Source organism: Malus domestica, chromosome 16, assembly GCF_042453785.1.
Source record: "Malus domestica chromosome 16, GDT2T_hap1".
NCBI lineage: Eukaryota > Viridiplantae > Streptophyta > Magnoliopsida > Rosales > Rosaceae > Malus > Malus domestica.
This window is the reverse complement of record NC_091676.1, coordinates 13823217-13836896: the sequence shown is the minus strand read 5'-3', so window position 1 is coordinate 13836896 and position 13680 is coordinate 13823217. Positions and strand designations below refer to the sequence as shown.

At 35.5% G+C, this 13680-nt stretch overlaps 1 protein-coding gene across 1 annotated transcript; it reads left to right on the top strand.

Moving 5' to 3' along the window:
• Positions 1 to 2213: 2213 nt before the first annotated feature.
• LOC103403790 (uncharacterized) lies at positions 2214 to 8814 on the top strand. The gene is made up of 14 exons (XM_070815318.1): positions 2214 to 2421; positions 2712 to 2748; positions 2837 to 2932; positions 3251 to 3337; positions 3687 to 3733; positions 4791 to 4848; positions 5277 to 5390; positions 5687 to 5812; positions 6284 to 6386; positions 7011 to 7099; positions 7564 to 7668; positions 7885 to 8006; positions 8153 to 8366; positions 8504 to 8814. Exons 3-14 carry the CDS (start codon positions 2839 to 2841, stop codon positions 8554 to 8556), a joined length of 1212 nt encoding a protein of 403 aa, XP_070671419.1. The 5' UTR covers positions 2214 to 2421; positions 2712 to 2748; positions 2837 to 2838; the 3' UTR covers positions 8557 to 8814.
• Positions 8815 to 13680: the final 4866 nt, after the last annotated feature.

Below are 13680 nucleotides of genomic sequence, written 5' to 3'. Positions count from 1 at the left end.
GAACCAATATTAGGTCATTGGTTGTCTTTAATCTCAATAACTTCAAAACCCCCATATATATTTGTTTGTATATTGTATTGACATTTATAAACAGTTAAGAGAAACTAAATTACAACTTCATCTTCATACTTCTTCTATTTTCTTATGTTATATTTGTCTTCATTTTCTCTCTTCTTGTATGAAATACTTTGGTTGAAAAGGCTTGATAGTTTTTAACATTACTCCACAGTGTCCTACATCCACCCCTCGACAAGCCTCTTCAAGTAATAGTAGTTGTCGACATATGTTGGCATAAACTTTTGACAAATGTTGACAAAAATTAGCAGGTGCCTACTAGGTGCTCGACGACATGGCCCAATGAAGCTTTTTGGTTGATATTATGACCCTATTATTTGAAAATCTTGGCTACGCCACTGCAGCTCACATACCATGCTAAAATCAAACGAAAAATCAAGAGTGAGAATAATAATGCCATAAACATAAAACTTGTTTGGATGTGCTGTTAAAATGATTGAAAACGCTTTTAAAGAAAATGTTTTTGGGTTCCAAAAGCGTGCTTTTTCAAGATTTATTTGTATTTTTGCTAAGAATTAGTTCCAAAAATATTTTCACTAAAACACCTTCAACCATTTTAAAGACAACATAAATATATGGTAATATTACACTAATAAGATTGCCGAAAAGCTAGATCTTGTTATAATGGGCCTAAGACGAACATCACGAAGATCAAATTCAACATGGGCTTAACCAACCCAGAAGGTTGTTGTGGGTTCTTGAGGGGGTTCTCAAGGAGTTGGGCTGGGCTATATAGTCAGTGGGCTTGGATCCAATAGCTCCATGGCCAAGGCTGTACGGATGCTTGTTGGGTTGGTTTACCACCATCTCCAAATTCCAATCAACTCAATTTTGTCTTCAACCCAAGAGAAATGAAGGTGATAAAAAATGGTATTAGCCGAGTGTAATGATATACAAAGTTATGTGTTATCACCGATGATATATCTCTAACGACATTCAATCTTCACTTTCTACGTGTACAACTAAAATTTCACTTATGTGTTTTTGCTAAATGAAATCAAATTGTTGGTTGGACTCGAGATTTTGCATTTCATTTCAACAATACGACAAATTGTATGCACAAAATTTGAACTCAAGAAGATGTCTTGCATAAGCTCTTGGGATTTTAGCTAAGTGGCGAAGAAGACTGGGTGATGGGCTAGGATTTTAGAATAGGTCCATAGTTTTAATCCTTTCAATGAGTTACGGTTATAGTGTCTATAACAATACGAGACAAAAATGTTTACTAAGAAGACATTTCGTTTTCGATATTTAGTACTATGATTTAATTGTATTTATTTTCACTTATTAGTGAAATGTTTTAAGTTTAAATCTCATGAATGCCGAGTTCGCAATCAAATTATTTCTCTACCCCTTTAGTGTAAATATATCATTGTATAAAATATAAAGACATTTTCGCCCTCTCTTTTTTATCACTTTGCGGTATCCCATTTTTCTTAAAGTTTAAATTAAATAAAAGTTTTTTTAACAAACAAGTTAAAATGTTAGTTGTTAGGAGCAATGTTTAAAATATTGGTATCGGTGGAAATATTGATATGCAAATTTGTGAAAATATCAATAGATATATCAAGTATCGATATTGATTACTTTTGATGAAAACAATGAAAATTTATAATGAAACCTTATGAATTGTCAAATATTGGTTTTAACGAAATATAAAAGTTGCTCAAATATTTAAAAAATGTGTCAGCAAAATCGACGGTATATGTTGATTTTAGTCTAAAATTAGTTTCTTTGATATGAGGTGAAGTTTAGACTTAACCCCTAATTTTCATATTTTTTTATTTTATATTTTCATGAAAATATCGACCGTATTGAATAAATTTTAAACACAATTAGAAGTAAGAGGATCAATCAGGATCGAACTCGTACTAAAATGCATAGATATGATTCACTACTACACTTAAAACGTTATCTACAAATCAAGTGGGCCCCGTGGGCACGTGTTGGCAGTTGGCGCAGCCAAACAAATTGAATAAAAAGACAAAAACCCCTCAACCGTCTCCCTCTTTTCCTCTTCTCTTCTCCCTCTCGGAGTCGGAGCAGCAGAAAACCCACGAGCACTCAAATTATCGTTTTCCAGTTTCAAATCTCACTCCAAAAAAAAAATAAAAAAACGAAAGAGAAAAGTAGGATTCTCTCTCCCTCTCCGTTCTAGGGTTTCCGCTTCCGCCATTGCCACGCACGTTCGCGCATTCTCTTTCCGCCACTGCGACCATTGCTTGCTCCGAGCTCGCCGGAACTTTCGATTGCTGCCGGTTGGGATTCTCCGATTCGGTGTCGTTTTTGGTAATTGCGAGGCGTTTTGTTGGGACTCGGAAGAAGGCTGCTTGTACGGACTGTGGTGTATGTGAGGTTCACCTGCTGCTTGAATTTTTATTTCGATTGTTTCAAGTGGTTGATTAAGCATTTATGCGAATTGCTCTCTAGGTTGAAGGTTTTGGTAGGGTTTTGGATTGTGGTTTGCACATTGATGAATTCGATTTTTTTAGTTTTGCTTTGCTAAATTTGGGTTTAGAGTAGCGGTTATTTATGCGTTTGAATTGCAAATAAAGATGGACTCTTTCGTGCTTGTCATTGTGAATTGCCCGTGCATTTTGAAATGTGTTGCTGTATGAATTTATTTTTACTCGCAGGCTCACAATCCGCGTAGTGATTTTCGGTTTTACTGTGGTAATGCAAGGCTGGATAGTGTTCGTACGGTTTTACATGGACTCTTTTTGGGACAGTGGAAGTTAGTAGAGCGTATTGTTACATACAGGTATGCGAGTCTCGATAGTATGTTCACTTGGAAGTGGGAGGATGGCCGTCATGGCAAGGCTTCTGGCAGGCGGGACTGTCTCACAAAGCATAACAGGTACAATATGATTTTTTATTTTTTATTTTTTTTGTTTTGTCAAACGATAGATTTGTTAGATTAGAGAGCTGATGGGGTTCGAACGCACGCCATGGTGCAAGGGCAACACCCCTCTCCACCACTGTGGTTGAGGACCACTTGCATGGTACAATATGACTTTGGGGTTGTATGTTTTTGTGCATTTTGTGGGCTTTCTACACTCTGCCTCACTTATGGTCTACCAATGCTTAGTGGAACTAATTATTTTTTCTTTTAAGCAGCACTCAATTGCCCCGTTTTGGTTTGTCATTAACCTCATTCCCGGTATCCTCTGTACAGAAGATGTTGGCCATCAGAAGTTTGCCGCTCAAATAATTTGCAGAGAATTAAGTGAGGCAAATGAAGCTAATTTGCTTGACGAAGAAGGTGATTTCTTTATTTAATTCAGACGCACCTTTTTAATAAAGAAGTGTATTTGTTCTATGGTCATGGGGTTAATGATAATCTGGTGATGGTGGTTTCGACTAGGAACATCTTTTATTCGACATTATAATACTATATATTTATAAACATGATTAAGAACATTTTTATCAAATTTGGCAGATTAATGTGCACCTTTAAGTGTTTTCATTTTGTTTCTAAAAATTTGGTTTTCTAGATGCATATGTATCACAGCTCTTGGTTCAATTCTGTATTGTAACATTTTATAGTTTCATGCAAGCCTTTAGTTTGTAGTTCGATAATTTTGTTTGATGATTTTCATCTGGGTCTGCAGATATGCATGTGTTTGGTTTGAAGCCGATGGATGATCCTTTACATTTGGTAAGGTTTAGATTACATCGATTTGCCCATGTATGCTGAGTATTTACACTTTTGCAAAGAAATAACTTGTACATTATCATGTAGGTATATAACACTGTTCAAGCTGGCAAATTCTTTATTTCTTCCATCCTAAACATTAGAAACTTCATATTTACTACCTTTGTGCTTGTAGTACTAATACAATAGTGGTCATAACTTCCTTAACTGGAAATAAAGGAGACCTTAGCCTTTTCTAAGTCTCTAGTGACTTCTTTTGCTAATAAATGAGCATGAATTTATTTTATGGGGGCGAATAAACTTCAAGTAGTGGATAGTTGCAGTAACACATTGAAGAAATTAAATGATTGCGAAGTCATCAACAGTCAAATTGAGTACAGTGGATCAATGTGATGTTCAGCAATACTGTGGTCTGTCTCAGACCAAAAATATTGGTTACAAATGTGTTGATATGAATTATGGTGCAGTGAGAGGCTGAGTGGAACTATAGATAGTTTTCTGTGCGATTGCTGTAGGAACCTTATGACTTCTTGCATACAGTAATTGATATGGACTATGATTTTGTGGTTAGCAGAAAAGTAGGTAAAGTTCCTTGGGGTTTATATCCAGGGACCAGGGGTTGAATCTGGCCTTTACCTTGGTTTGAGGTCTTGTGGATGGGAGAGGACTACCATCCACTGTCCTTTACTGGACTGAGAAATTAATACATTTCTCTCAGGTTTAGATTTATGTAGGTCAAACAAGATATCATCACTTGACTAGTGACTACTTTAGCCTGTGAGAGTGTTTGTGGCAGCAATAAGCCCTCTGCTTCTGTAATCTCCAAAAAATTAACATCATGATATTTCGATTATGCACAACACAAGTTGCCTTTACTGCATGGAGTGTGTTAGATATGAAGAATATTACTTTTTATATAGCTGATCTGCTTTAAGTCTTTAAGTAAAAAATAAAAAAGGTACCTGACTGATCCGTGTCGTTGTTTATATCTGATGTGTTTGTGTGGTTATATCTCTATGCATAACCTCTATTTAATTTGATTATTTAACATACTGTGAAGGTGTGTTGCAATGCTTGTAAAAAACCAGTCAAGGCCAGTCAGTATGTGGCTCATGCAGGTTTGGAGGTCTTTTTTTTCCGCTATTTCCTTCAAAATAGTTTTCTCTGTGTTCCTTAGGCCTTTCATATGTAGACACACATGTTTGTTTTCCCTTTCTTGTGTGTGTATGTGTGTCAGCCCAGTATTCTTGCGCTTTACAATTTGAAGCATGCTACCATGTAAGAAAATACTCGATGCTAGCACCCAGTGGAAACCTTTGGATGTGAATTAGTTCTCTTCATAATATTTATTGCTCAAATGTTTGTATGTGGTGTGTTGCATGCTCGATGGAGAAAAATGTGTTGCATGCATAGCCCAATTCATGTTCCAATCTAGGATCTCTCAATGTGGTAGATACCTTATCCTTGTTTATTGGACTGCAAGTAGTGTTTGCTGATTGGTTCCTTCCTAACTCTTTAAGTGTGCTGGATGGCCCGGAATTTTCAGAACTTTGTAGGTCCTTAAATTCTATGCAGGAAACTACTTTGGAGCTTGATGGAAGTATGGGGCAAAGGAAGCCTCCGAAGAAGGAGAGGAAAAAGTTATCAATTGCTCATTCTAGTATCCTTTTTTTATTTATTTCAATAGTAAAGTTTAGTGTTTTCCTTGTTCTTTCTTACATTTCGTACTGATGCCTCATCCCGTTTCTCTTATTCATTTCTATTTGAAACAAAATGGAGTAAAGTTTAGTGTTATGGAAGATTTAATAGTAGTTATTGATATAAACACCATTTTCTGAGTTTTTTTTTTTTTTCAAGTAGCATCTTGGTGCTCTTTTTTTTTTTTTTTTTTTTTCTGATTCAGTGGATAATGTTACCAAATGGTGTGACAATTTGATGATTCTTAACCTTTTCTAGACCAGTCCACTTTAGTTGGAGAGCTAGAACGATCTGAATCTATAGATGCAGATGATATCACTGTGTCACGATTCCAGTTGGATGGGAAAATGGGAATGAATCCTGGCTCTTTTATGGAGGCAAAAAGTAACTGTTATTTGTGCTTAATATTGTCTTCAATTTGATATCTTGACTTTCCTAATTTTAAATCTCTGTTTTGTTTTTATCACCTTTTTTTCTTTCCTTGCCCGACATGTTACTTTTTTTCACCATTAGGGTGCAATTTTCCATTTAAATCATGTTCCTGAACAAATTAATCAGGCTGTAACTTAGGGCCTGGTATATGAAGTATTGGCATATTGCAGATTTTTTTTAAATATAAGATTCTCCCTAGAGTTTAGTTCTATTCTTAATATCATCTAGCAATGTCACAATGGCCTTCTTAAGTTGATTTGCGCAAGTGCACTCCTCCCTCCTTTATTTTCCACTAGAGAGGAGTGCTTGACTTTTTCAAAGAGCAAAAATGAGCTCCCAAATAAAGCAATCAAATAAGTTATTATACAGCTATTCTGCATAAGGATTTGTTCATATATGTATCATTTCATATAGTGAATTCAGCTTATGCAGATGTGACAATCATGATGGATGGTTCCGGAGTTAGTCCAGGAAATACCAATGGCTCAACATCTGTGATACTTCCACCAACGAAACGATTTAAAATGTACGATTGTTATTCTTGTGACCATTAATTATCTTTGCATTGTGATTATATACATATCTTAAGTACTTTAAAAGTCTATTTGAACTTCAAACATATAATGCACACAACTGCTCTAGCTGTTTCCCTTTAGTCAGTTTCTTTCGCCCCCCCCCCCCCCTTTTCCTCTGATCTTATGCACAGCCGAATACTGGACTGTCAATTTTCATTTTCCTCTTTTAAGGATTTTGAGTACTTGTGCATTGTGTTTAATGAGCAATTTAGAGAAATGGACTCTTAGTGGCTTTAGACATTTACCCTGTAGTGGGGTCACAAAGAATGTCTAGACCATGGGCACTTCTTTTGACTTCTTTCTACTTTTATTGATGCCTTATCGCAAAATTTTTATATTTTTATTTTTGTTTATTAGCTGCCTACCCATTGTGGGTAGGGTGATGCAATGTTACAAAAGTGGGATTCATTCTTGCATCCTGTATACAAGTCAAACGCAATGGCTTGTTGGAAATGTTCAGTCGCTCTATTTTTTGTTTTGTTTTTGTATTGATGTAGAAGAAGCCTTTAAATGGTGTTGGATATTTGTCTTTCATTTCCATTAAATGATGCAAATGCCTTTTTCCCCGCTTGTAGGGTAGCAGGTCAGCAGCTGCCACTATCAGATGATATAGGAACAGCATCTGCTGTATCAAAACTTGCAAGTACTCAGGATGCATGTCCTTGTGAGGATCTTTAATTTTTGGAAGTTTTATATTAAATCATCATCTTATACACTCACATGTTGCTTGTCGAGTATTGAATATCCAATCACTTTATTTTGTATTTTAAATACTCCCTAATGTTAAAATATAGAGAACTTTTCATCTATAGCTACCCTCATTACTTGGGCATGAGTATATCACCACCATTTTCATAGTATGAGAAGTTGGATATGGTTGATTTTGATGTTTGATTCTCATTACGCATTAATTCAGAGAACTTTTAGATTTCCACCCCACACCCTAGAGGAAACGAAGAACTGAAATTGGGAAGAAACTACAAATGGATTTCATTGTTTCATTATTTCAAATATGCATAAATATGGTAACTATCACCTCTAACGTAACTAAAACTTTATTGATTCTCTAGTTGCTTCTAAATTTATGGTGTATTCACATCTAGGTATGTATTTCGTGCATGTGTGCAGATAGGGATTCTCCAAAAGGAGCCATTCCTGCAAGTGAAATACCTTATCCTGCTCTTAAGTATAAGAAGTCCGGGCAAGCCCTTGAATGCTGCCTGCCAATTAAAGGTATGCTAATAATAGTGTCGGTTTGCTCAATTCTTTTACTTTAGCATGCAAAGATTAACAATAAGGTCTTGAATCTTAAAGATGAATCATCATATGTACTTTTTGAACTTCAATCGACTTCTTGGGAAAGTTTATCCTGATGATCATTCTTTCCCAATAATCTACCGTACGTGCTCTCTGTTCACAGTATTTGACAAAAAGTTTTGTATTAATCAGATTGTCCTCTTCCCCTTGCTACTAAAGTATATTACTCTCAAAGATGCAATCGGCTCCGGTCAGATCTTAGTCATCTTTATCATGAGGCAATGGCATCGACTGAGGAGCTTTGTAGTGACATGGTGAGTCACTAGTATGAAGATGTTAAATGAGTATCGGACAACATTTTGGATTGCATCAAAACAAGATTGTCTCCCTCTCCTTTTTCCATCAAACGTTTTAGTGACAAACAGCTAATCTGAGATATAATTACTTAATTGTAAAACAGAGAGACTCACAGCATTTGCCTTCTTTAAGGAAACCTGATCAAATTCTCGCACAAAATTCAGAAGTTTGCTTGGGGAACTCGGTAGGTTGCCAGCCTGACGGTGACTTCTCGAATCAGTTACCCGTGGATAATGTTCCAAGGCCTGAGGTGGCTAGTGTTCGTTTAACTAGAAGCAAAATTCTTTCGAAACCTTATTCTTTTGCGGGTAACTCAGGTATTCTTGAATCCTTTGTAAGATGTGTAGTATTTCATTAGAAGTGTACATTAGATTTGATCATACTTGTTTGTTCTGTAAGGACTTCCACAATGGTAAATAAATCGTTCACCCAGACAATTTCATTGGTTTTGTAGGACAATCACTGGGGATCATGCAACAGAAAACTGGCAGCGTTCACGTTATATAGGAGTCCTGGTAGGAATTTTTGCCTCGGTTAAGGTTCAAATTGAACCTAATACTTGAGGTTAGGACATAGGTTTCTTTTCCGAAATTGACTATACTCATCAGTAAAACGCTCATTCGAGGCCTCTACATAAGAATCAATGACTGAGCAATGTTTGTATATCGCTTGCTGTCCCAAGTTTCTGTCCGAAGAAATGCTACTCTCGAATTTGTAAATATGACTATTTGTGGCCTTTTAATTGATGCAATATTCTTTCTGTTACATTAGTTTCGTTGAAGTCGCCTTCCATTTACTATAATTCTTCTGTACATGGAGAAAAATTTCATGTCATCCTTTTTTTCCTATGCTGTGGCTATCGAAAGTTTGGTGGTGACGGAAACATGTTGCTCCAGTTCGATTACGAAATTAAGCGGGAGCTCTCAGTTGGCGGGGCCCTGGTAAGTTTCCATCAACATTTATCATATATGCAATGAAAGAAGCACAGGCCTCATGTGTGAAAACAGCAGCCAGCGCAAGACAAGACTTGCGCGTGACCGCAACAGACTTAGACAGCCTCTTGTTATTGTGGTAAGGTATTTTAATTAATTATATCCTAGATATTTTGATCCTTAAATATAAACGGCAAGCCAGTTAAAAGTAATGCTAAATTATGTCCTTGTTCTTACTTCTTAAGTGTGTGATGGGCTCTTGTTCCCAAAGCATGTCTAGATATCATGATAAAAGAAACACCTGTAAATGTTAATTATGTCTTGGGTCTCTTTAGTTTGATGCTTTCGTTTGTTTATCCAAACAAGAAATTTTTAATCAACGTCTTTATCTGTACGAATTTCGAGAGTAATTATTGTCGTTCTAAAAAATTCATTCTGTATTTCTCGTTCGGAAAAGCACAAAAGAGAAAGTGCGTATCTAAGGAAGTGCTGAATAAATTTTTCGGGAGTGTCAGTAAGAATTCCTTAAATTCTCTGCCAAGTGATTAAAAGATGATTTAAGGCTGACGTAGGTGTAGGTGTAGGAATATGCTTTGAGAAATCATGGTGGTCGTGTGATTGATAAGGCTGGCATCCTCTTTTTTGCAATAGTGCCCCCATTTAAAAAGTTGGGGAGTGTCACTTTCCTCATCCTACCAATTGGCATGTGGGCTCATCCTTTTTTGAGAGCAAATAAATCAAGAGTGGGTGGTTTTTGGGGTAGTATCCATCCATCCTGTGGGCTAGCACTAGTAAAATTCTTGTCTCCTCGTATGTTGCGGACAAGTCACAGTTTGACGTGTAATGCGTCCGAATCTCTCATTTCTGTGATTGGAATGATCTGATTTTACAAACGACTGTGATTTGCAGATAAGAAGACGATATTCCAACATAAAACCTCTCTCTCTCTAATATGATACTCTCAAACCAGAGGCCCACACAAACCTTTGTGTAAATCCTAGATCCTCGTATGGGAGAGAGGTCAAATTCGATCCTCAACACATCAGGTTTGGCTCCTCCCGCAAGAGGACCTCATATATATCTCGAAGTATTAGCATTTGCCAGTTTGTTTGTCTGGTGGTTTCTGATTAGACAAAGGGAGAGACAGATAATTGAAATATAACAACCGACAAACAAAGTGTTCCTCTCAATTCAAGTGTCTTCATGTACACATGTTTTCTTCTCATATGTTTTCTTTTGGTTTTGTCCCCTTATCTTTACAAACTTTGCTTGCCGTTCAAGTCTTGTCTGGAAGACTTATATATAACTAGTTCACTGTCTCGTAGCATTTCAGTTCAATAATGCATCGCTATGCATAAATTTTTTCATGCGCAATGCATTATTGGACCGGATGGCACATAGATGGTGAACTGGTTCTATGTAAGTTGTTCTCGTAAGTTAGAATGTCGAGTTTAAAACACAAAAAACTTATAGAATTGTGAATTTAGATTAGAAATAATTAAGTCGATTAGAAAAACGTAATAAAAAAACAGATAAAATATGAAATTAGGTTAGAGAATCCCGTCAGAATCATCACTTGGGTACTAAGCAATATGAAAAACAAAAATAAGGCTGTCATGCTCGTAGAGTACGTAAAATTTGGACACTAGTTTACTTTTACGTTAAAACAAAAGTTTGTGTGTGTATAATAAAGAGGAAGGGAAGGCTAATTTGCGGATTAGTCTAATACAAATTAAGATTCCACCCACTGATTAGCCGGCAAACTTTGTGTCATCTCCGCCCATCGGTTTAGACGGATTATCGATGTATTTTGTGCGTTGGTCCCCCCTACGACAACTTTACCTAAGACTTCCTCATCTGAACTAAACTTACGAGGTCCACTTTCAAGGACCTTAAACAAGCTTTAACAAGATGTATATAGTATGAATTTGTATTTCTGAGGTCGTCCATCTGACTTCTTGCGTTGCATTCTCAGGTGGCGGTTAGGCTTTGCCTTGCTTAGAAAGGTCTTTCGGGAGAAGATATTCTACATTAACATTCCACACTCCACGTTTTGGATCGATTCTTGGTGTTAGAGGAACATAAAATGCCTCCGTGAGTCGTCTCAACCTCTAAAATGATGGACTGTCATGGCAAAGTCACTAGCTGATTCCTTTTTAGAAAAACAATAAAAAGGTGAACCGAATTCGATTAGATTAGATTAGATTGTACTTAATTTGGTTAATTAGTTTATTGACCAAAAAAAAGTTGGTTAATTTTTTTTTTTTTTTGAGTACATCGATATTTTTACACTAAAAGGAGTGGGAGTTCGGTAAAGCCACACGATGGGCAGCCTAATTTGGTATTGAATTCGCCATCCACGAAATTCGAACCTAAGACCTCTCACTTCCAAATAAGGAGAAATACCACATACCGTAATATTGAGTGGCAAAAAAAAAAAGTTGGTTAATTAGTTTGGCTAAATTGTATTGAACTTAAATACTCTTACTACTAGAGTCCAACCTTATCCATTCATTTTTCGGATAAAATTTTCCATTAATTTTTTGGGATAAACTTTCAGTGCAAGTGTAGAACTATCACTTGGTATTCCATTTTTTTTTTTAAATAAGCAATATTATCTACACTAAAAGGGAGGGAGTGTCCTAAGTCTCATACTGAGCTAGCAATAATGTGGTTCAAATTCGTCGTTGACGAGATTCGAACTTAAGATCTCTTACTTATAAGTGAGGAAGAATACCATTAGATCGTAGTACTAAGTGGCAATTTGGTATTCCAATTCAAATGCGTAAACAGTATTTTATAGTTTTTTTTTTTAATTTGAACTAGCGATATTATCTAGTAGGCTAAGCCTCATAATGGGTGAAACAATAATATGAGATTCAAATTCGCTTGGCGAGAATCAAATTCAAGACCTTTCACTTACAAATTAAAAAGATGAATATCATTGACTGTACAACTAGGTGACAACAATATTTTACAGTTAATAGTATGATTTTAATAATAAAATAGAATAAAATTATATCATGTTGGGTACACTAAAACTTACTTTTTATATTTTAGGGTTTGTAATTTTTTTTTCTTCAAGATTTCTAAAATAAAAGAAAAGGAAATTGGGAGATGTGTTGTAGGTCTAATTTACTGAACAATATAAAGGATAGTGAGAGAGAGGTGCAACATAGAGAGATGAGAGAGATAGGCAATTGTGAGGTGTGTGTTATGCCACGCCGTGTCTTTATTTATAGTAATTTTTTTTTCCAAAAGAAAGAAATTTTATTATATTCAAATGTAAATGTTTACATCCGAAGCCAAAATATTAAATAGCGATTCTGGCTCAAGACCATCCCAATTATGAAAGCCCCCTTCTCACGTAACAAAAGAAGCCACTGGATGCGCTGTCTTGTTGCAAACAGGATGAGCGAAGATAACTTCTATTGACCTCAATTGTTGTTTCAACCATTGAACATCAAAAAGGATGCCTTCAATCACAACATCAAGTTGAGTTTTCCCGTTAAGCATATCCACTAGACATTTGGAGTCCGACTCTATCTGAACCGACTCAAAGCCCTTATCAATATAAGTCAACACTGCCACTTGTATCGCTTCAGCCTCCACCATTAAACTAGATTCATATGGCAGGTCTCCACTGTCGCCTGCCCCTTAAAAGATACCCGCATAATCTCTTGCCACCTATCCATATCCACCACGACCCAATGCCTTGAACCAAGCTCCATTAACATTCACTTTGATTGTACGAAATGATGGGCGTACCCAACTTTTAGGAAGAGGATCACTAACCTGGGCAATCTCTTTATTTATAATAATATGGAAGGTAAATTTCTTACCTAATAGGATTACAACTTTAATAATATAGTATTAGTCTAAGATATACGCTAGAATCCCAATAAATATTCTAAATATATTAAAATTTATACAATCGCATTCCTAATCTAATAAAGATTACAACAAGCTGCATATTATATTAAGAGAAAATTATTTTTGGCTTGGATGATGTTTTGGTTGACATTCGCCTTCACCCATTTTGAGGTGTTTCTTTTTCAACGCCCCTTGGTTGTAGATAGCACTCCAAATTTAAGATTTGCGTTCACATTATTAAATAAATCTCCACATCGCACACATCAATCATCCCACTTCGCCACGTGTACACTATAAAATAATTTCACAGTTGAAAATTCTAGATGTATAATAATATATTTTTGGAAAATATGGAAAAAAGGGGCTGACCAAATCCTCTTTTCACAATTTTCAACTCTGGATTGGAACTTAAGATTTTTAAATTCAAAAGATTTAGGTTTTAATCTAGAAATTTTTTTTTCTTTTTTAACAGTTTTGGATTAACTTTGAGTTCGAAATTATTAAAAAATAAATTTTAAGAATAATTTGTTTTCCATAAAGTACTTTAATATATATATATATATATATATATAGAATATCCTAATTTAGTTCTATGAACATTTTAACTTAGGGGTATATTCAATTAAGAATTTGAGAGATTTTAATAGATTTATAAATCCATAGATTTTTATGGAGTTTAATTGATTTGTAGAGATTTCATATAAATTTTGATTCAATTCCCTCAAAATCTTATGGGGAGAGGTGAGCTTTGTGGATGCTTAAAATACACTACGAAATCTCTCCAATTTCCTCTAATTCTTCAACTTTCTCAAATTCTTTAAAATCA

Excerpts from the sequence above, each read along its gene's own strand:
- LOC103403790 (XM_070815318.1), top strand. The coding sequence starts at position 2,839 with ATGCGAGTCTCGATAGTATGTTCACTTGGAAGTGGGAGGATGGCCGTC. Across the intron at positions 5,391-5,686 it reads GTTATCAATTGCTCATTCTA|ACCAGTCCACTTTAGTTGGA; the intron begins GTATCCTTTTTT and ends AACCTTTTCTAG. Across the intron at positions 8,007-8,152 it reads AGGAGCTTTGTAGTGACATG|AGAGACTCACAGCATTTGCC; the intron begins GTGAGTCACTAG and ends ATTGTAAAACAG.